This window comes from Scyliorhinus canicula, chromosome 17 (genome assembly GCF_902713615.1).
Source record: "Scyliorhinus canicula chromosome 17, sScyCan1.1, whole genome shotgun sequence".
NCBI classification, from domain to species: Eukaryota; Metazoa; Chordata; class Chondrichthyes; order Carcharhiniformes; family Scyliorhinidae; genus Scyliorhinus; species Scyliorhinus canicula.
Window position 1 is genome coordinate 97,452,882 of NC_052162.1, and position 23,565 is coordinate 97,476,446.

The 23,565-nt window shown below is 46.2% G+C and overlaps 1 protein-coding gene across 1 annotated transcript; it reads right to left on the reverse strand.

The window, feature by feature from the left end:
• Positions 1-1,865: 1,865 nt before the first annotated feature.
• LOC119951921 (T-cell-specific guanine nucleotide triphosphate-binding protein 2-like) lies at positions 1,866-18,184 on the reverse strand. Its single transcript, XM_038775315.1, has 3 exons — positions 18,161-18,184; positions 11,170-11,318; positions 1,866-3,495 (listed from the first exon to the last, which is right to left on the reverse strand). The coding sequence occupies exons 1-3, from the start codon at positions 18,167-18,169 to the stop codon at positions 2,274-2,276; spliced, it is 1,380 nt and encodes a 459-aa protein (XP_038631243.1). The 5' UTR covers positions 18,170-18,184; the 3' UTR covers positions 1,866-2,273.
• Between the last annotated feature and the right edge of the window lie 5,381 nt (positions 18,185-23,565).

Below are 23,565 nucleotides of genomic sequence, written 5' to 3' on the forward strand. Positions count from 1 at the left end.
TTTATCACATGGCTTCAGTGATGTTATTGTGTGGTTGGAGCTGGGCTGTGGCTCTGAGTTTTTACTTTTGTTTTCACATTTGGCTGCTGTACTCAGAGACGTATCTTGGCCTGTCTCTCTATTTTCAATTTTAAAGAGTTAATCCAAGGAAGAAACCCAATGATTATATTTTCCAACTGTTTTTGGTAAAAAGGGGTTTGTTGGTTTATGAAATCTTGTTATTAAATTGGAACAGTTAAAGGGAGAATATATTAAGGGATATACATAGAATACTGTAGCTGTGTGGGGTATTTATGTTTGTAATTGATTCAAATGCTTACTTTGTAGGTTTGTAAAAATGTTAATTAAATTCACAGAATAAAGTTTGTTTTTTGATTAAAAGCGCCTCAGACCTCTCTTGAATAACACCTGATAGGCAGGCTCTTATGCTCATTGTAACAAAAATCAATAAACAGTTGTAGGTCAGGTGAACTCCATGATGTAAGAACAAAGAAAAATTACGGCACAGGAACAGGCCCTTCGGCCCTCCAAGCCTGCGCCGATCCAGATCCAACTATTGCCTATTTTCTAAGGATCTGTATCCCTCTGCTCCCTGCCCATTCATATATCTGTCTAGATACATCTTAAATGACACTCTCAAACCCTGGCCCATAACAACGGGTAGATCATAACATTGGCACTTAATTATCAAATTAAGATCCAAACGAATTATGTGGAACTGTTGTTTTAGAAAGCAGTTATGAATGACTTGGCGATGCTGTGAATGCTGATGGCAAGAATCCTGTTATTATGGAGTCAGACAAAACCTTGGCAGCCAATTTGTCTCAATATCTTGCACTAATAAATCATAGGCATGAATCAGCAGACTTCAAATTTAGCCCTGCTAACACAGCGTCCCTCCTCAACCCAACCCCACCATTGACCTGAATGACCCCCCAACACAAAGGACATGCCCACAAGGTGACTGACACACCCCCCATATCCATCCCCTCGCCAGGCCCCGACATGACTTCCCAAATCTTGATACCCCACCCTATCCCAACACCCCCTTATCCGACGCAATCCCCCCCCCCCCGACCCCCATGTCAGGCTGCCCCCCCCCAATGTTTGACATGACCCTCCCCATGCCCAACCCCCAATTTCTGACATGACCCCCCGATGTACGATCCCCCCATCTCAACAACCCCCATGTCCAACTCGACACCCGACATGTTTGAACCCCCAAACTCCAATCGCTTCCCTTAGAAATCAGTCGTATCCCTTATAATGGAGTCTTTAAATTCACCTGCATCACAGCAGTTAGTGAAATAAAACGTGGGCTGGGCAGGGCGGGGCTGGGTGGGGTGGGGCGAGGGCGGGTTTGGGGGGGGGGCGGCCCCTCCCATCTGCTCTTTTTGTTCCCTCCCATCTACTCGCTTTGTACTTTGCAGCTGGACCCACTGACCTGCTTCACTTCTTCTGCCTCATCCGGCCTGAGTCAGGAAGGTCGGGACAGAAAGGTACTTTGGAAGTCAAGCACGGGTAAGTTACTACGAGGAGGCAATCCACCGTTGATTGCCTCTGGGAGGCAGTTACAGGCCAATATTTTGATTGTGTAACCCACATGAATTATTCATATCTATAATGGATATGAGGGCACTTTTTCCAGATTTGTTGGGTCCACCAATATTTACAAATCTGCTTTCAGCTTTTTGATCTGAGATCATGTGAATAATTTAAATCACCTACTGGAATACTAGTAAACATACTGACTACACCAAAAGTTTAAAGAGAGGTTATTTATTGTTAAGTTTCTCACCAACAAGTCTGATCTTAATAAATAAACAATTGTTACCTTTAATTGTTATTAACCCAGGCTTGCTTGATTTGCTTCACATCAGGGTTTTATTTGGTAGTTTTTAACAAAATATTTCCATCCATAAACAGAACAAACTTTAATTACCAACATATCAATTATAAAACTAAACATTTGCCCTACAAAATGTAAGGTAGAAGATTTCAAGCAATGATTAAAACTTTTTTACGCAGGCAAAAAAAGCAAAAGATTACGGATGCTGAAAACTTGAAATAAAACCAGATGGAAATACTCAGCAAGTGCATCTATTCTTATTTTAATAACATTTAATCATAACGAACAGCATAGTGTCAGAACAGCAAATGAGTTTGAAACCCGGAAATAATGCAGGTTAATCTGCCGCATTGTAGATCAAACATCACTGCAGTCTGTAAAAACTGAGCAGTAATGTTGATCGGTGTAATGCGCGAGGTTCATGTCAATCTCTGCTCAGCGCAGCCTGGACCAGCCGTTGTCCAGTTTCCAAACGGTCGTTCAGTGAATCCTTCAGGAACTTGTAGGTAAAAGCAAAGGATGACACAGCCCCAAAGATAGAGAAGGCCATTGGACTGAAGCCATGTTTGATCCCAGTTATCATACAGGTGACGGCGGTGATTCCGAACAGTACGTTGGTAACTGCTGGTGATATCTTGCTTGGACATTGATGCTTCATTTCAGCTTTCAGAACTGAACTGAGCTTAGTGACATTGTTGGCCAGACTTTGCACCAACCTGTCACTGAGCCCCAGCTGTTTCCGGAGGTATATCCACCCAGAAACTGTGATCACGATGGTGGTAAATAAATACCACACTGGCACTAACATTGGCTCTGAAAATGGTGCTAAAACTGGCACTACACCCACTGTTCCGGAGAGAATGGCCAATAACAGGACTCTGGTCATCAATGTGCTTCTTTTGGGCTCTGTGATTTCCAGCATCATCTTTGGGATTGAGAGAGAGAAAACATTTGACTTAATGTTCGGGAGATCCCTGGCGAGGGTGGACTTTATTTCAGGAAAGTCATATTTCTCCCGCTCAAAATTGGAGATGAGAAAAAGTTTTGGAGGTGTCACCCCAACACTTTGGAAGTTAATGATACAATCCCTGCGGATTGAGCTCAAGCCTTCATTCAGATCAGCACCTTGCATCTTCAGTGAGCGAGTATCATTGTCTATTTTGGATCGGATATAATAGAACTCTTTACCCTGTTCCTGAATCTTTTTGGCAATTTCTGCATCGTTCTCTCTGAATCGGGCCTGGGACATAATGATGAAAAAGTCAAAACTTTCAAACTTCACCTGCTTTAGGTAATTAATTAGTTCAAAACCAAAGGAATTTGTTCCTGGAAAATCCCAGAGTTGGACATTGGGCAGAGCTCGATAAGGATACCTGGTCGGCTCGATCCAGGTTTCTTCATTACCAGTTGGAGCAGCTCCTTGATCATTGCTCCGAAGATCTCTCATTGCGTTGATGAAGGTGGATTTCCCTGAACCTACATCACCCATCACTGCGATGTTAAGCTGCACATTGTCTAAATGGTCTGACTTTCTCTTCACCTGAAGAATCATTGTTTCCAATTCCCCCGTGTTACACAGAGATTGCAGGTTCCTGCAGTCCTGAGTACAGAAGAACTTGGAGAGAGTAGACTGGGCCATTTGATCTCTGAAAATGACATAAATATATAAATGTTAGATGAGTTCAAGAATATCTGAGAATATTCAGATCTTTAGGAGGATATTATCTAGTCCCATGTTACTGTGCATGGTAAAATTTAACAAAAAGATCACTCTGATGAAAGGTCATCAACCTGAAACATTACATAGAACATAGAACAGTACAGCACAGAACAGGCCCTTCGGCCCTCAATGTTGTGCCGAGCCATGATCACCCTACTCAAACCCACGTATCCACCCTATACCCGTAACCCAACAACCCCCCCATAACCTTACTTTTATTAGGACACTACGGGCAATTTAGCATGGCCAATCCACCTAACCCGCACATCTTTGGACTGTGGGAGGAAACCGGAGCACCCGAAGGAAACCCACGCACACAGGGGGAGGACGTGCAGACTCCACACAGACAGTGACCCAGCTGGGAATCGAACCTGGGACCCTGGAGCTGTGAAGCATTTATGCTAACCACCATGCTACCCTGCTGCCCTCTATTTAACTCTATTTCTCTCTCCAACGATACTACCAGACCCACTGAGTGAATCCAGCATGATCTTTTAATTTCAGATTTCAAGCATCTGCAGTATTTTTCTTTTATATTAACAACATTGATTAAGTCAGTGGTTGGACAAGCTGATAACCGTTTTGACAGCTATTCAGTGTTATTTCCGTGTTAAACTGTGCTAGCTAAAGTTAGTCCACTCATCAAAAGTGCTCAGTGTTTATTAAAGACCAATTGCAGGTCAGCCCAACTCAGCAGGGGATAATTCCATGCACTGAAACCATTGTGTACAGTTATGTCTGAGGGGAAATTGTGTCTCATGCTACTTGGGACCAGCATATCGTGCAGGACAAGGGGGTGGGAATCTGTTTCATCGGAGTACAATGGATCAGTGTTCATGTCGCGCTATTCACAAATTTACTATTTTGCCATTATTTTTATTCACTATTCAATAATTCGCTATTCACAAAGCCACTTCCACAGCCAACCCTCATTGTTATTGACCCATTGTGCCTTTGCAAAGAGTGCAGCTCTCCAAAAGCTATATGAATCATCTGGTGGCCCTGACACAGCAGACCACCTCGAGTCTCTCAATGTTGTTTAACACGCCGGATGGGGTGAAATGACAGTGGGTCTCAATTTCACTCATTCCAGTCGGAAATACTGGAGCCTGATTCACCGATTTGGAGTAGCCCAAAATCATTCACATTAAAGCATGCATTAGTCAACCTGAATTACGTTGCTACTCATCTGCTTCCTGTAGAGAGGGCACGGTTGGAAAAAAGATAGAATACATTGTCCATAAAAATCTGAAAAAAATACTAACAGCACAAAGAATACAACAGTCCTTTTAAAATCATAGTGGTTTATAGCATGAAAACAGGCCCTTCGGCCCAACTTGTCCATGTCGCCCAGTTTTACAACTAAGCTAGTCCCAATTGCCTGCATTTGGCCCAAAGCCCCGTAAACCCAGCTTTCCCATATAACTGTCTAAATGCATTTTAAAAGACAAAATTATACCCTCCTCTACTACTGCCTCTGGCAGCTTGTTCCAGACGCTCACCACCTTTTGTATCTCTCCCCTCTCACCTTAAACATGTCCTCTAGTTTTAGACTCCCTAACTTTGGGAAAGAATGTTGACTATCTACCTCATCTATGCCCCTCATTTTTTATAGACCTCTATAAGTTCCCCCCTAAGCCTCCTACGCTCCAGGGAAAAAAGTCCCAGTCTATTCAGCCTCTCCTAATAACTTAAACCATCAAGTCCCGGTCGCATCCTAGTAAATTTTTTCTGCATTCTTTCTGGTTTAATAATATCCTTTCTATAATAGGGTGACCAGAACTGTACACAGTATTCAAAGTGTGGCCTTACCAATGTCTTGTACAACTTCACCAAGACACCCCAACACCTGTATTCAATGTACTGACCAATGAAACCAAGCATGCCGAATGCTTTCTTCACCACTCTGTCCACCTGGGACTCCACTTTCAAGGAGCTATGAACCTGTACTTCTAGATCTCTTTGTTCGATAACTCTCCTCACCTCCCTACTATTAACTGAATTGGTCCTGCCTCAAAATGCACCACCTCACATTTATCTAAATTAAACTCCATCTGCCATTCATCGGCCCACTGGCCCAATTTATCAAGATCTCGTTGCAATCCCAGATAACCTTCTTCACTGCCCACTATGCTACCCATCTTGGTGTCACGTCAAACTTACTAACCATGTCTCCAGAATTCTCATCCAAATCATTAATATAAATAATAGTGGACCCAGCACGGATCCCCGAGGCACACCACTGGTCACAGGCCCACAGTTTGAAAAACAACCCTCCACAACCACCCTTTGTCTTCTGTCGTCAAGCCAATTTTTTACACAATTGGCTACCTCAGCCTGTTTTAGGTATCCTTTTTTTTTGAAAATATTTGATTGACGCATTTATAATTTTAACACTTTTCAACAATAACACCCAACAGAACTCACAACGAAAATAACCATTTCCCCCCCCAAATACAAACCCCAATCAACATGGCTTATAATGACAAACCACCAGCCCTTCCCGCAATCCCACTGTCATAATATGCACTCATGTAGATAATGAGATACAGACAGGCAGTGATAGACACATAAAAGAACCAATCATCACACAGGACACAGAACAACCAGTCACCAGGCAGGATGCTACGGGGTACATTACCACTATAAAACATACGAGGCGTCAAGACTCTGCCTCTTCCACGGGTTATAGCTGTAGCGACAGTCAGGGTGTAAAAAGCAGTTAGCACCTTCTACATGTGGACCAGAGCTAGTCTGGTCAAGATAGGCAGAGGATAGCAGCTTAGATTAGTCGAGTGTCAAACCCACAGCGAACTGTAAACAATTCTCAGTGAGTTCAATAAAACCGTGTTGAACCAACTTCAGAGTTAGAAGTCTGATTTCAAGTTTTACAGCATCCAGTTGCAGTCAATGTTAACCCAACTTTTATAATACAACACACACCATTGGTTTTCCTACCCTTATTTATCACTTCCCTTCCCCCCTCTCCCTACATCCCTGCCCCCATCCCTGCTGATAGTCTAATTTTTCTTGAAGAAGGCAATGAACGGCTGTCACCTCCTCTAACAAACTTTTTACAGCAGCATCACAACTCAAGGTCCACCTTCTCCTGCCAGTCCATTGTCTCTCATAAACTCCACTGTCTCCTCCGAAGATCCAACATACAGTTCCAGGTCCCCATATGTCACCCATATGCGCGGCGGGTACAATAGTCCAATCTTCACCCCCTTCTTGTAGAAGACCGCCTTGACCTTATTAAAACTTGCCCTCTTCTTGGTAATCTCTACACTCAGATCCTGAGACACACAAATCTCACTGCCCTCCCAGGTGCAGGGCCTCGCCTGCATGGCCCACCTCATAATTCACTCCTTATCAAGGAACCGGTGCAGCTGCACCACCATTGCCCTCGGCGGCACATTCCCCTGGGGCCTCTTCATCAACATTGGCTCAGTCAAACCTCCAATGGCCGGTCAAACGCACCTACACCAAGCAGCTTCTCGAGCATCTTCCACATGTACATGCCAGCGTCGGCTCCTTCTCACCACTTCGACAGACCCACAATCCAATTATTCTGCCTGCATGACCGTTTCTCCAAGTCCTCCACCTTGGCCTCCAACCGCTTCTGATGGTCCCGCATTAGCCACATCTCCGCTGCCTTCGAGGCAAATTGTTCATCGTGTTCCCCCATCAGCTCCTCCTACTTCTGGATTGTCTGACCCTGAGCTGCCAGCCTCCTCTCCACACGGTCACAACCACGCCTTGATCGAGTCCCCGCCTTGGCCAGGTCCTCTAGACTCTCCTTTCGTTGCTTTCTCATTCAAGAAGCTCACCAGCTGTTCCGTCGACCATTGAGCCAACAGTGCAGTCTCCTGCCCCCCCCCCCCCCTCCGCCATCTCCATGTGCGCTGCCAGCTCCACACCCACTGCGGCCGACTTATTCCTTCTTTTTCGGGCACTTCTGGTCCCCAGCTCCATAAACTAGAGGGTCAATCTCCTCCACTCACACTCCTTCACCTTTTTCCATCAATCTTCCACTTGGAAACTGAAGAAAAAAGCCCCTAAAAGACCACCATGAGCGGGAGCTACTAAATGTGCGACCACTTACTCCATGGCAGTTCCCCGGAAGTCCCCCGTGAGATTTATCCTTATCAACAACCTACCATGTGGTACCTTGTCAAAGGCCTTGCTAAATTCCATGTAGACAACGTTGACTGCACTGCCCTCATCTACCGTCTTGGCTATCCCATCAAAAAACTCAATCAAATTTGTGAGACATGATTTTCCACTCACAAAGCCATGCTGACTATCCATCATTAGCCCTTGCCTCTCTAAATGCCTGCAAATCCTGTCTCTAAGAATATATTCTTACAACTTATCTGGCACAGATGTTAGGCTCACCGGTAGGTATTTCCCAGGCTTTTCCATGCGGCCCTTCTTAAACAAAGGCACAACATTTGCTGCCTTCCAATCTTCAGGCACCTCACCCGTGGTTGCCGATGATTCAAATATCTCTGATAGAGGACCCACAATTTTCTCCCTAGCCTCCCACATTGTCCAGGTATACATTTCACCAGGTCCCGGGGCTTTATCTACCTTGATTCTCTTTAAGACTTCTAGCAACTCCTTCTCTGTAATATGTACAGTCCTCAAGCATCACTATTTATTTCCCCAAGTACCCGAACATCCATACCTTTAACAGTAAATACCGATGAGAAATATTCATTTAGGATCTCACCCATCTCTTGTGGATCTGCACATAGATGACCTTGTAGATCCTTAAGAGACCCTACTCTCTCCCTTGTTAATATTTTGCCCATTATGTATTTGTAGAAGCTCTTTGGATTCTCCTTTGCCTTATCTGCCGAAGCAATCTCATGTCCCCTTTTTGCCCTCCTGATTTCTCTCTTAACTCTAATCTGACAAGCCCTATACTCTTCAAGGGATCCATTAGATCCCAGCTGCCTCTGCATGCCATATGCCTCCTTCTTCTTTTTGACCAGGGCCTAAATATCCTGAGTCATCCAGGGTTCCCTACTTCTATCAGCCTTGCCCTTCACTCTAAAAGGAATGTACTTACCCTGAACCCTGGTTAACCCACTTACCAGCCGTCCCTTTGCCTGCCAACAGACTCGCCAATCAACCTTTAAAAGCTTCTGTCTAACACCATCAAATTAGCCTTGCCCCAAGTTATCTTAAAACTAATGGAATTATGGTCACTGGTCCCAAAGTGATCCCTCACTAAGACTTCTGTCACCCGCCCTTCCTTATTTCCCAAGAGAAGGTCAAGTTTTGCCCCCTCTCTAGTCGGGCCATCCACATACTGAATGAGAAATTCCTCCTGAATACACTCAACAAATTGCTCTCCATCCAAGCCCCTAATGCTATGGCTGTCCCAGTCAATGTTGGGAAAATTAAAGTCCCCAACTATTACCGCCCTATTTTTCTTGCAGCCATCTGTAATCTCCTTACATATACACTCCTCAATTTCCCACTGACTATTTGGGGGCTTGTAGTATAATCCTATCAAAGTGATCTCTCCCTTCCTATTTTTCAGTTCTACCCATATAGACTCAGTGTGTGAACCCTCGGATATACCTCCTCTCAGTACTGCCGCGATACTGTCCCTCATCAAAAAAGCAATCCCCCTCCTCTCTTACCTCCTGTTCTATTTTTCCGATAGCATCTGCACCCCGGAACATTGAGCTGCCAGTCCTGCCCCTCCCTTAACCATGTTTCAGTAATAGCTATAATATCCCAGTCCCATGTACCCATCTATACCCTGAGGTCATCTGCCTTTCCTGTTAGGCCTCTTGCATTGAAATAAGTGCAGTTCAATCTAGACTTCACTTGCTCTCTGTGCTGTTTTCTCAGACCATCTGTCTGGTCATGATTTGTATACTCTCCCTGTGTTTTATTTGTCTTAGCCCTACTGGACTCATTCACTGAGTTATCTAGTCTCTGTATTCTGTACTGTGGCCCTTTTTGATTTTTGACTTTGGTTTCTCTGCCTTTCACTTTTTCCCCTACTGCCTTTTATTTCTGTCCCCACTTTACTTCCCTCCGACTGCCTGCATTGGTTCCCATCCCTCTGCCACATTAGTTTAATCCCTCCCCAACAGCAATAGCAGACACTCCCCCCAGGACATTAGTTCCAGTCCTGCCCAGGTGCCGACTGTCCGGTTTGTACTGGTCCCACCTCCCCCAGAACCGGTTCCAATGTCCCATGATTTGAATCACTCCCTCTTGTATCATCTCTCAAGCCACATTTTCTTTTATCCATCCTGACATTTCTACTCTGACTAGCACGTGGCACTGGTAGCAATACTGAGATTACGACCTTCGAGGTCCTACTTTTTAGTTTAACTCCTAACTTCCTAAGTTCAGCTTTAGAACCTCATCCCATATGTTACCTATGTCGTTGGTGCCTATATGCACCATGGCAGTTGGTTGTTCAGCCTCCTCCTCCAGAATGTCCTGCAGCGGCTCTGAGACACCCTTGTCCTCCCTCATGTCTTTGTAGTTACCCTTATTTAATTGTAATACCATTACATCTGACTCATACTGCTCCCTCTCAAACTGCAGGGTAGATTCTGTCATATTGTGGTCACTGCTTCCTAAGGGTTCCTTCACCTTAAGTTCCCTAATCAAGTCTGCCACATCACCAAACCCAGAATTGCCTGTTCCCTCGTCGGCTCTGTCACAAACTTCTCCAAAAAAACATCTCTTAGACATTCCACAAATTCCTTTTCTTGAGACCCACTACCAACCTGATTTTCCCAGTCCACCTGCTATTGAAGTCCCCCATGATTATTGTAATATTGCCTTTTTTACATGCCTTTTCTATCTCCTGATTTATTTTCTGCCCCACATCCTGACTACTGCTAGGGGCCCTGTACACAACTGCCGTCAGGGTATTTTTACCTTTCCGATTCCTCAACTCTACCCACAGATATTCAATGCCTTCTGATCCTGTGTCGCTCCTTGCTACTGATTAACTTCATTCCTTATTAACATCCCTTCTCGTAGTCTCTGGCTCTCTGACTGCATCTGCACTGTGGCTGGGACTGGATGTTCCAGATGCCCGGGATACGTCTGGACGGCAGCTGGTTCCTGGGGCCGGCCTGCCCGCCAACCGTCTGGCCTCTCGACGACTCTTAACTCTACCTGCTGTACCGGATGCGTTGTGTGGCGCAGACCAGATAGTGTCCCAGGAGCCTCTTCACTAAAGTGCCCAACCGAAGTGATGATAGTCTCTGGGATGGTGGAGGGTGTTAGAGACAGCTGTGATGGAAAGTCAGTGTCATGCTCCGACTCGAGCTCCGGGGTGTCCAAAGCTTTGGGCGGAGGCCTGGTTTTCGGGCTGCTCGTCCCATCGGTGCTCGGCTATCTGGGGGGCACTGCCCTGGCATGGCTGGGGCGGGGGTGGGGGGAGGGGGGGCAGATAGACCGGCCCCATCTCTGGCAGGTCCTGCAAGGCACAAGATGACATGTGTGATCAGAAGGCTGGGAGGTGGGGAGTGTGGCGGAGGTGAAAAGAGGGAAGGGGAGAGCCTTGGCACACGTGTCATGGGCAACCGCAACTAGGCTGGGTCTCACTTGCCTGCCGTTGACTGCACTCCCCCCGGTGACGTTCCTTTCCTCTGGACCACCAGCCATGTTCAGGGTCCTCTGCTCGGGCATGATGAGGGGCCGCAGTTCTGCCATTCCCCCTCCAGTCTTCTCCCGCTCCCTAGGGTTGTGTGTGGCCTTCTACTGGGGAGAGAGGGGGGAGAAACACAAATAATTAAACCACTAGACGGTCCGATGCATGCAGCCCAGGGGTTGAGTAAATGGTGGCCCGAGTTATCAGGGCACCATGCCATGGCAGTTGGCATGGGTTCTGGCATGTGGGGCAGGGTGGGGTTCAGCCATCCCCCGGATGGGGGGGCTGGGGTTAATGACAGGGGTACGGAACAGCCAACTCACCTTGTCCGCCCTGAGGAGGTTGTGGAGTTTCTTGCGGCACTGCATGCCAGTCCGCACGATGTTGCCTATGGCATTGACCGTCACTGCCACCTGCGCCCAGGTATGGTGAATAGCGGCACCTGGCGGCCGTCCTCCCGGGCCGGGATATAGGGTCATCCTTCTCTCCTCCACGGCGTCCAGGAGGGTGTTGAACTCAGCGGCCCTGAACCGTGGCGCTGCTCTCCTTCAAGCCATCTTGTTGGCTGGGTTGGTGTGTGTGGGGGAGATGGACCGTTTAAGTGCGGCTGCAGCGTGTCAGCCTCATGAGTGCCAATTACGGACCCGGCGAATCCGGCACCGTTTTTCATGGAATTGATTGTGTTCCACATGGCACCGGTGCGAACCCATTTAATGTAGCTGAATCGGTGCAGGTATTGCGCTGATTTTTCAGTCATAAAACGCCACACTTTCTCCACTGGCATCAACACTTAGCCTCAGAAACGGAGAATCCAGCCCCAGATTTCCTGTTATTTAAAGATTCAGCTTTGTGGATATCATCCAGACAAACCTTTGATCTCATTGACAGGCCAGGTGTCCTGTGGACTGGGAGCATTCTATTTTTTAGAAAACGGAACTGAATTGAAAGAGGTCTGTTTGCAAGTTTTGCGATTCTCTCAAAGAAATTGAATTTCTGGAAGCGACAACGTTAGTTTCTGTCGTCGCGTTAGCAGGTGGTTGATTTCATAGAATTTACAGTGCAGAAGGAGGCCATTCGGCCCATCGAGTCTGTACCGGCTCTTGGAAAGAGCACCCTGCCCAGCCCCACATCTCCACCCTATGCCCATAACCCAGTAACCCCACCCAACACTAAGGGCAATATTCGACACTCAGGACAATTTATCACGGCCAATCCACCTAACCTGCACATCTTTAGACTGGGGGGAAACCGGAGCACCCGGAGGAGACCCACGCAGACATGGGGAGAACGTGCAGACTCCGCACAGACAGTGACCCAGCCAGGAATCGAACCTGGGATGCTGGAGCTGTAAAGCAACTGTGCAGACCACTATGCTACCGTGCTGCCCTCCCAAGCTTGCGCCGATCATGTGTCCTATCTAGACCAACCGCCTGTATCCTTCTTTAGATGTGCAGGTTAGGTGGATTGGCCATGATAAATTGTCCTTAGTGTCCAAAATAAAAAGGTTAGGTGGGTTTACTGAGTTATGGGGATGGGGTGGGCTTACGTGGGGTGCTCTATCCAAGGGCTCGTCCAGACTCGATGGGCCGAATAGCCTCCTTCTGTACTGTAAATTCTATGATTCTATGAGAACAGTGGCACCACAACTGGTTCTGATGCTCAGCAGTGGAGGGAAAAGTGCAGGGGAGCTATAGTTGTAGACTATAGCTAGAGACTATAGAGGGGAACAGATAGGCATTTCTGTGGACGTGAAGGAGACTCCAGGATGGTATGTTGCCTCCTTGGTGCCAGGGTCAAGGATGTCTTTGAATGAACACAGAACATCCTGAAGGGGGAGGGTGAACAGCCAGAGGTCGTAGTACACATTTGTACTAACATAGGCAGGAAGAGTGATGAGGTCCTGCAGAAGGAGTTCAGGGAGTTAGGCAGTAAGTTAAAAAGCAGGACCTCTAGGGTTGTAATCGCAGGATTACCCCCTGTGCCACATGCCAGTGAGGCTAGAAATAGGAGGATAGTGCAGCTAAATATGTGGCTAAACTGGTGGTGTAGGAGGAAGGGATTCAGAATTCTGGACCACTGAGATCTCTTCCGGGACAGGTTTGACCTGTACAAGAATGATGGGTTGCATCTAAACTGGAGGGGCACCAATATCCTGGCTGGGATGTTTGCTCGCGTCCTCAAAGAACAAAGAACAAGACATAGAACAGTACAGCACAGAACAGGCCCTCCGGCCCTCGATGTTGTGCCGAGCAATGATCACCCTACTCAAGCCAACATATCCACCCTATACCAGTAACCCAACAACCCCCCCCCCCCCCCCCCCCCCCCCCCATTAACCTTATTTTTTAGGACACTACGGGCAATTTATCATGGCGAATCCACCTAACCCGCACATCTTTGGACTGTGGGAGGAAACGGGAGCACCCGGAGGAAACCAACGCACACATGGGGAGGACGTGTAGGCTCCGCACAGACAGTGACCCAGCCGGGAATCGAACCTGGGACCCTGGAGCTGTGAAGCATTTATGCTAACCACCATGCTACCGTGCTGCCCAAACCGTGCTGTTCATGTGCCGATCCAGATAAGTCTTAAAGGTCACTCACGTATTTGCCTCAACCACCTCACCTGGCAGTGCATTCCAGACCACCACCACCCTCTGTGTAAAAACTTCCCCCTTGTCATTGTCATTTCCACCCTGGGAAAAAGTCTCCAACTGTTCACCCTATCTTTACCCCTAATAATTTTATAAACTTCTATCAGGTCGCCCCTCAGCTTCCTTCTCTCTCGGGAGAACAATCCCAATTTATTCAATCTCTCCTCATGGCTAATATCCTCCATACCAGGCAAAGTCCTGGTAAACCTTTTCTGCACTCTCTCCAAAGCCTCCATGTCCTTCTGGTAGTGCTATGACCACAATTGGATACAGTATTCCAAATGTGACCTAACCAACGTTCTATATAATTGTAACAAAATTTTCGAGCTTTTATACTCGATACCTCGTTTATGAAGGCAAGCATGCCATATGCTTTCTTTACCATCATTTCCACCTGTGCTGCTACTTTTAAGGATCTGTGGACCTGCACGCCCAGGACTCTCTGTGTCTCTATACTCCTGATGGTTCTGTCATTTATTTTATCGCTCCCACCTGAATTGAATCTACCAAAATGCATCATCTCGTATTTGTCCAGGTAAATTCCATCTGCCATTTATCTGCCAAATTTGGCAGCCTATCTACATCCTGTTGCATTCTCTGACAATCTTCATCACTATCTGCAACTCCTGCAATCTTAGTATCATCCGCAATCTTGCTAATCAGACCCACTATGTTTTCTTCCAAGTATATTAGAAGGAGCAGAGGTCCCAGAATTGAACCCTGCGGAACACCACTTGTTACAGACCTGCATTCGGAAAAAATACCCTTCCAATGCTACCCTCTGTCTTCCATGGCCAAACTAATTCTGGATCCATAAAGCATGTTCACCTCTGACCCCATGTGTTCTAATCTTTTGCACCAGCCTGCCATGAGGAACCTCATCAAATGCTTTACTAAAGTCCACATATATAACATCCACAGCCTTTCCCTCGTCAATCATTTTTGTCAGCTCCTCAAAAACTCCAATCAAATTAGTGAGACATGACCTCCCTCGTATAAAACCATGCTGTCTGTCACTAATAAGACCATTAACTTCTAAATGTGCATAGATCCAATCTCTGAGAATCTTTTCCAACAATTTCACTATCACTGATGTCAGGTTCACTGGCCTACAATTACCCGGATTATCCTTGCAACTCTTCTTAAATAATGGTACAACATTGGCTATCCTCCAATCTTCTGGGATCTCACCCGTGGCCAATGAGGACACAAAGATTTCTGTCAGAGGACCAGCGATTTCATCTCTTGCCTCCCTCAGTAATCTGGGATAGATGTCATCTGGCCCTGGGGATTTTTCTATCTTAATACTTTTTAATACACCTAACACTTCCTCCCTCGTAATAACGACCTGTTCTAAAGTGTTTACACATCCCTCTGAGACACTACCAATCAGCCAAGGTCCCAGGTTCGATCCCGGCTCTGGGTCACTGTTCGTGTGGAGTTTGAAAATTCTCCTCCTGTTTGCTTGGGTCTTGCCCCACATCCCAAAGATATGCAGGGTAGGTGGATTGCCCACGCTAAACTGTCCCTTAATTGGAAAAATTGAATTGGGTACTCTATTTAAAAAGTGTGAAATCAGGAAGCTACTGATTCACTGTCACCTTTTACCATTGTTTCCAATGGGAATCTGGGGAGATATAAAACAGGCTTTGGATTCACTGTTTTACATTGTTCGGTTCATTCTTGTTTGTTCCGTCTTTATTCCTTAATTCCCCATTTATTTTATTTTGCTGTTACATTTTTGACCCATGGATGATTAATGGACCTGTGACTTTAAGGCAAGCAGCTTGTAAGAAGGCTGTACCTTTCATTCAAACAAAAGAAACCTGAAGGCTATGCTGGTTTAAACTGAGATTGACCACTGACAGAAAGATCAGTAAAGACTTGGTTTGGTTTATTGGATGTTGGTCTATGAATTGGCCCAAAAGGCTGTACGCTGCCTGGTAACTTGACTGATTCAGCGATCATGGAGGGGCTAGCATGAGCGCCAAGTGGAACACAATCTATTCTTTTTTTAAAATAAATTTAGATTACCCAATTATTTTTTCCAATTAAGGGGCAATTTAGCATGTCCAATCCACCTACTCTGCACGGGGAGAATGTGCAAACTCCACACGGACAGTGACCCAGAGCCGGGATCGAACCTGGGACCTCGGCGCCGTGAGGCGGTTGTGCTAACCACTAGGCCACCGTGCTGCCCAACACAATCTATTCTAATGATAAATTATGTGGCATTAACTGGGTTCAAGATTAACATTTGGGAGGCAGACAAGCTGAAGCCACTTATACTCACTTCACTCCCCACACACCCTATCCTAGCCAACAAGTTGGCACTGGTTGAGCTGGAGCATTCCAATCCCGCTAATGGGTCGGTTGGAGCCAGAGAGCTCCTGGAAGGGTGCCCTGGGGGGCACCTAAAGGACCTGTGGCCCTAAGTTCACAGTGGTCAGTCAGTGGCGTGCGCAGCTGCATGGCTGCCTTGCACGCCGGGTCAGGCTCGCTATTGACATGCCAACGGCACTTAATGTATGTGTGGAGTGGGGCACCTTGACACCGTTGTCCAGTCAACGGAGAATTGCGATTTGGCATGAAACTGGCGCCCGCCATGATTTCAGTGCCAAAACTGATTCTCTGACCAATCGTGTTTCCCGCATCTGCCGTCGGCCAACGGAGAATCCCGCCCCTTATCTTTTGAATTTCATCCGCATTATTTGTCACCCTTTCGACCCAACCCTTCTGTGCTTCTCTGTCTTCTGTGTGTGGGTAGAAGGTGGGGCAGTTAAAGTTGCAGTCAGGAGTTTGATGATAGTTAACCAATTGTATTTACTGTATATTTCATATTGCTATTATCCTGCTTGAGGCAGGAGTCACTTCAGTCGCTGGAGTCTCAGGACTTCCTGACAGTTCTGGAAGCCCTGCCTTGGGCATATCCTTCGGCCGCAGGCGCAGCTCTCTCATGACTGCTCCCTGAAGTCTTCTGATGTAGTGACTCTAACAGTCCTGGAGTTCTGCGGTCATTGGTCCATATCATTGCGTATAGTCATTCAGTAACGCCCAGGTGGTGGGCGCGGAGGTGTTGTCTGCAGCCCGTCTGGTTTTCCCATAATGTGGATGTCCAAAACTAAGCACGCTGCAGTCCATTGCACCTTGAAGTTCCTGGACCCCTTTTGCTCATTTTTCAGGCACAGCGCTAGTTCAATGGCTCTTTTAACTCCAGGGCGGGTTCCGCGAGCAGTTTTCTCTGTGTCCTGATGTTGTTTATCCCACATACCAACCAGTCCTGTCGCATCTCCATCTTGCATTGTCCATACTCAGCCAGTGCTCAGCCAGTTTCCTGAACCTAGTCAGGAACTCCGTTACAGGCTCTCCACCTGTAGTGCTGGAGAATAATTGATGGTCTCGGATGTTAGTGGTTTGCCACTAAGTCCACCAGCTCAGTAAATAGTTTTGAGTACGGGGCTGCCAGGTATTTCAGGCTCTTAAGGATGCCGAATGTCTACAGGCAGTCAAAAGGGTTACCTTCTGTTGGTCGTCATTTGCATGAAAGAAATATTGCAGTCTATAGGAGTACCAAGGCCAATCTAACACACTCACATCATGCAGCACGAGTTTCCAAAATAAAAATAACGGCATTTCTGGGATTCCTTTGTACACTTCTTTTAAGCATGGCTTCCCATAATCAGATTCTTGCTCCTCATCGCCAGCATAGTAGCCCAGGAGACATGATGAAAATTATTTTAACCTAAAGTAAAGCCGCACCTGCAGCATACAATATTAGTGTGTCCCAGCCCAGGACTGACAGGAACTCCTATCCTAGTCTGTGTGAGGGACTGGATTTTAAAGGCTCAAAAATGAGCCCCAGCTGGACGGACCGCAGCCCGTTACCATGGGAACACGTACTCAATAAACCCCATAGGGAGATCAATGGGTGATTTCTCATGATCCTCGTGAGGATTATCACAGTGGGGATTATAACTGACTGATCTGGGACCCATTCAATTCCTCAGACCCATTTTGAAATGTACACTGAGAGTGAGATTGTGAAAACACACAGAATATTAGAGTTGATGTGAGAAATTGAGTAGAATCTGGGGTGTATTGTCAATCTTAAATTGCTTTTCATCACATTTACTCCAGTTATTTTAATTTAATAAGGCCCACAATATGAGCAGCCCAAGGCAGTACAACACTGTCCAGAAGGCAGGTATCTGTTAATTGTACTTGTAGAAGTATTGGGTTCCAATAACTGGTGGAGGGACTAACAACAATAAATTTTTATTGATAATACTAAGCACCTTGAACATGCTGTGTGATTGCCCCGTGACAACGGGAGAACTCCCGCACTCCCGAAAAGTGACCCCTTTTGTATCTGTGTCATCCCAGCGTCCACGTTATCCAACAGTACTCATGTCTCTGAGTCAGAAGGTGGACAACTTGATGATTGAGCAAACATCTCAGCTAACACTCCAATGCAGCACTGAGGGAGAGCTCCTCTGTCTTCAATTACTGATGTATGTCACTGATTCCATGGAATTCTCTTAAAGAAGACCAGGGCAGTTATCCCGTCTGTGAGCCAATAGTTAATGCTTCACCACTGAAAAAAAATTAGCTTTCATTATCTCACTGCTGTTTGTGTTTGTGTAAGATTTCTTGTGCAAAATTGCTGCCATACTTCCAACATTTCAACAGTGGCAACATTTCAAAAGCATCTCATCGGCTTAAAGCATTTGGAACATGCGGAGATCATGAACTGTGCCTTATAATTGCATGTTGCTCTTTAACTGGACAAGAGATAATTAAAGGTGATGGTGTAAATTTCTTTATTTAATTGCTTCTCCAATTCAAAAATCAAAATTGTTAAAACAATCATTTAAAACATGACAGGAATGGAAATTGCAGTCAGGCAGATTTGGCTGCATTCTATTTGGTTCCAAAGTATGAGATTACACTGCAATTGCATCTATGCTATTAGATTACACTGCAATTGCATCTATGCTGTTAGATTACACTGCAATTTACTCTATACTATTGGATTACACTGCAATTGACTCTATACTATTGGATTACACTGCAATTGACTCTATGCTATTGGATTACACTGCAATTTACTCTATACTATTGGATTACACTGCAATTGACTCTATGCTATTGGATTACACTGCAATTTACTCTATACTATTGGATTACACTGCAATTGACTTTATACTATTGGATTACACTGCAATTGACTCTGTACTACAGTATTGGATTATACTGCAATTAACACGGTACTATTGGAGTATACTGCAATTAACTCTATAATATTGAATTACACTGCAATTGACTCGGTACTATTGGATTACACTGCAATTGACTCGGTACCATTGGATTACACTGCAATTAACTCTAACCTATTGGACTATGCTGTAATTGACTCGGTACTATTGGATTACACTGCAATTGACTCTATACGATTGGATTACGCTGCAATTGACTCTATGGTATTAGATTATAATGCAATTGACTCTAACATTGGATTACACTGCAGTTGACTCTATCCGATTGGATTACACTGCAGTTGACTCTATACCATTGGATTACACTGCAGTTGACTCTATCCGATTGGATTACACTGCAGTTGACTTTATACCATTGGATTACACTGCAGTTGACTCTATCCGATTGGATTACACTGCAGTTGACTCTATCCGATTGGATTACACTGCAGTTGACTTTATACCATTGGATTACACTGCAATTGACTCTATACGATTGGATTGCGCTGCAACTGACTCTATTGCATTGGATTATGCAGCAATTGACTCAATGGGATTATACAATAATTGGATGCTGTTTGTGGCACACCCCAAATGTTGGAACCACCCATCTTTACAGGGTCCTTAAAGGGGTCTTGGCCTTACTACTTGAAGGCAGCACACCGTCTCTGGATCAAACCACCATAGTCAGTGTGCATACTGCCCCTGTGGAACAGACTAACTGTACACCCCTCGGGATGAACCCTGTTCACTTGGGGACCTCAGTATCCTGAAGGTGGGGAATAATCCTATACCAGAAGTAAGGGGACAGCCGATGCAAAACAGGCACCCGTCGGACAAATTCTAGAGTACCCAATTATTTTTTTTCCCAATTAAGGGGCAATTTAGCATGCACTGAGGAACAAGGAGTCAGCCTGGAGGGGCCTCCAGAGATAGAGGTCTCCCCGGTGTGTGACCCTCTCCTCCGCAAATGGCGTCACTCCAGGTTCTTTTCCATAGATATCACGCCCAGTTCCCAAAAGAAAAGAGGCGGGGGGATAGTGAGGAAATCCCAGCAGCTGCCGCTGTCCCCCGAGCAGGGGCCTTCAAGGTCGGATGGGACCTTAGAGGGCCAGTTCTACCCAGTACAATTTAGCACCCCGGATTTTTTAAATTTCTCAGGGGAGGGGGTCAGCGATAAACCCGTGCTTCTAAAGTTCTCAGCGGGTTATAGTTTGGAAGACCCTCTGTACCAACCGCTGTCTTCGGGCACCACCATTCCGGAGCTGTTTCCAGACGATGGGGGCGGAGCAGGCATCTGTACCACCGCCTCCCACAGCCCGGGACCCCAGGAGGAGCCTGAGGAGATCCCGCCTGTCGATGATCTCGGTGGCGGGATCAAGGCAGCCCCTCTGTTGGTTGGTGGGCCCATGTCACCCGGTGCATTCAGTGTGGTGGAGGATTCAGGGCCGGAGGGTGACTGTCCGAAGGCTGTCAGCTGCCCAGTGTCAGGACCGGAGGGTGCACATGAGGCTCTCTGCAGTGGGGTGCAGGGCTCACTCGTGCCTGACACTGTGTCACCCCTCACCCCCTCTGGAGGATTCCCCGAATCTGGCACATCATAATTGAAGGTTCTTTTGTTTTTCTGCCTCCGTAAATAGTTCAGGCAGTGTCCAATTGGGCTTCCCCCTCTGCCAACACCCCGACTCTGTCCCTCCTAACCACCCCACTTTACCCTCTTCCCCCCCCCCCCCCCCCCCCCCAGCCTCCTTCCTTTCCCTTCTGTTGGTACAGAGGTGAGGGTATCCGGTCTCTCTAGTGTAAAGTTTAGCGCTTATATCATTTTTTTTGTACAACTGTGTTGTGAACTGTTTTAATGATCAGAGTACCCTACCCTCCCTCCCTGTACATTGGTACTGAGGGGGAGGGTGCCCTGTTTCTCCAACACAAAATTACTGTTTTTTCCAATTGACCTTGTATATATGTTTTACTGTTTTAATAAAAAGATATGGCCAATCCACCTAACCTGCACATCTTTGGGTTGTGGGGGTGAAACCCACGCAGACACAAGGCGAATGTGCAAACTCCAAATGGACAGTCACCCAGGGCTGGGTTTCGAACCCGGGTCCTCAGTGCCGTAGTCCCAGTACTAACCACTGCACCACTGTGCTGCCCGATAAATTCACTTTATAAGTGTGCATATGTGTTGCTTTGGGAACTATGTCCATACTGGGGGTGTTTGCTTAAGTGAAGTTTCAAACTGAAGGGGAAGGTCCTGTTTGGCATGAGTGAACCAAGTGGGTTTTGAGACAATCACTGATAGTCTCTGATAATCACTGATAAGGCAGCATGGTAGTACAAGTGCATAGCACTGTGGCTTCACAGCGCCAGGGTACCAGGTTCGATTCCCCACTGGGTCACTATTTGTGCGGAGTCTGCACGTTATCCCCGTGTCTGCGTGGGTTTTCTCCGGGTGCTCCAGTTTCCTCCCACAGTCAAAAGACATGCAGGTTAGATGGATTGGCCATGATAAATTGCCCTCAGTGACCAAAAAGGTTAGGAGGGGTTATTGGGTTAGGGGGATAGGGTGGAAGTGGGGGCTTAAGTGGGTTGGTGCAGACTTGATGGGCTGAATGGCCTCCTTCTGCAATGCATGTTCTATGTCTCATGGTCAATGTTACTGAGAGGTGTCACAATTCCAGATGTTTTTATTCATTAATTAAATTTATTCATTAATTATTCTTTGCTGATTTATTCATATTCAGTGTGTGGAATGGAGGAAAAAGCTCAGTGAGTTCAGAACTTAATTGTGGCCATTCTCTAATTTATTCACATTTATACCAAAGACCTGAGCACATTGTCTAGCTGCTACTTTAGTGCAGTGCTGACTGCTGCAATATTGAGGTTCCATTGCTACATTCCATTGAGGTTTTAGCCAAAGTCCTGCTGTCTGTCCATGTAGATATAAAAGATCCCCTGGCATTATTTGAAGAGCATGTGAATTCTCCTAGTCCCCAGGCCAACTAACAGCAATAAAAATTAATCTCTCATACTTGCTGTTTTTGAGACCTTGATTTGATTTATTATTGTCACATGTATTAGTATACAGTGAAAAGTATTGTTTCTTGTATGTTGTACAAACAATGCAGACCATTCATAGGGAAGGAAGGAGAGACTGCAGAATATAATGTTACAGTTACAGCAAGGTGTAGAGAAAAGATCAACTTAATACGAGGTCGGTCTATTCAGAAGTCTGATGGTCGTGGGGAAGAAGCTGTTCTTGAGTCGGTTGGTACGTGACCTCAAACTTTAGTATCTTTTCCTGACGGGAGAAGGTAGAAGAGAGTATGTCCGGTGTGCGTGGGGTCCTTAATTATGCTGGCTGCCTTTCTGAGGCAGCGGTATTTATAGATAGTCAGGTGATGGGAGGCTGGTTTGCGTGATAGACTGGGCTACATTCACGACCTTTTGTAGTTTCCTGCAGTCTTGGGAAGAGCAGGCTCCATATCAAGCTGTGATACAACCAGAAAGAATGCTTTCTACGGTGCATCTGAAGTTGGTGAGGGTTGCAGCTGACATGCCAAATTTCTTTAGTCTTCTGAGAAAGTAGAGTCGTTGGTGGGCTTTCTTAACTATAGTGTTGGCATGGGGGGACCAGGACAGGCTGTTGGTGATCTGTACACCCAAAAACTTGAAGCTTTCGACCCTTTGTACGTCATTCCCATTGATGTAGACAGGGGCATGTTCTCCACTACGCTTCCTGAAGTCGATGACAATCTTGTTCGTTTTGTTGACATTGAGGGAGAGATTATTGTCGTCGCATCAGTTCACCAGAATCTTTATCTCATTCCTATACTCTGTCTCGTCATTGTTTGAAATCCGACCCACTACAGTGGTGTCATCAGCAAATTTGAAAATTGAGTTGGAGGGGAATTTGGCCACACAGTCATAGGTGTATAAGGAGTACAGTAGGGAGCTGAGGACACAGCCTTGTGGGGTACCGGTGTTGAGGATGATCATGGAGGAGGAATTGTTGCCTATCTTTACTGATTGTGGCCTGTAGGTTAGAAAGTTCAGGATCCAGTCGCAGATGGAGGAGCCGAGGCCAAGGCCACGGATTTTGGAGATGAGTTTTGTAGGAATGATGGTGTTGAAGGCTGAGCTGTAATCGATAAATAGGAGTCTGACATAGGTGTCTTTGTTAGCTAGGTGTTCCAGGGTAGGGTGCAGGGCCATGGAGATGGCATTTGCTGTGGACTTGTTGCAGCGGTAGGCGAACTGCAGTAGATCAAGGCAATCCAGGAGGCTGGAGTTGGTTCGTGCCATGACTAACCTTTCAAAGCACTTTTGCTATCCAACCTACATTACAACAGGATACTTCAAATGTCATTCATTTGTTGTAGACTAATTAGCATTGTCCTCAGGATGTGGTAGGTGTCAAATCAACACACCAGTATGTTTCTTTC

What these genes read in the sequence shown, in the direction of transcription:
- LOC119951921 (XM_038775315.1), bottom strand. An exon ending in GGGAGTGCAGTCAACGGCAG is followed by an intron (nt 3,496 to 11,169) that starts GCAAGTGAGACC and finishes TGTCATTTTCAG; the next exon opens with AGATCAAATGGCCCAGTCTA.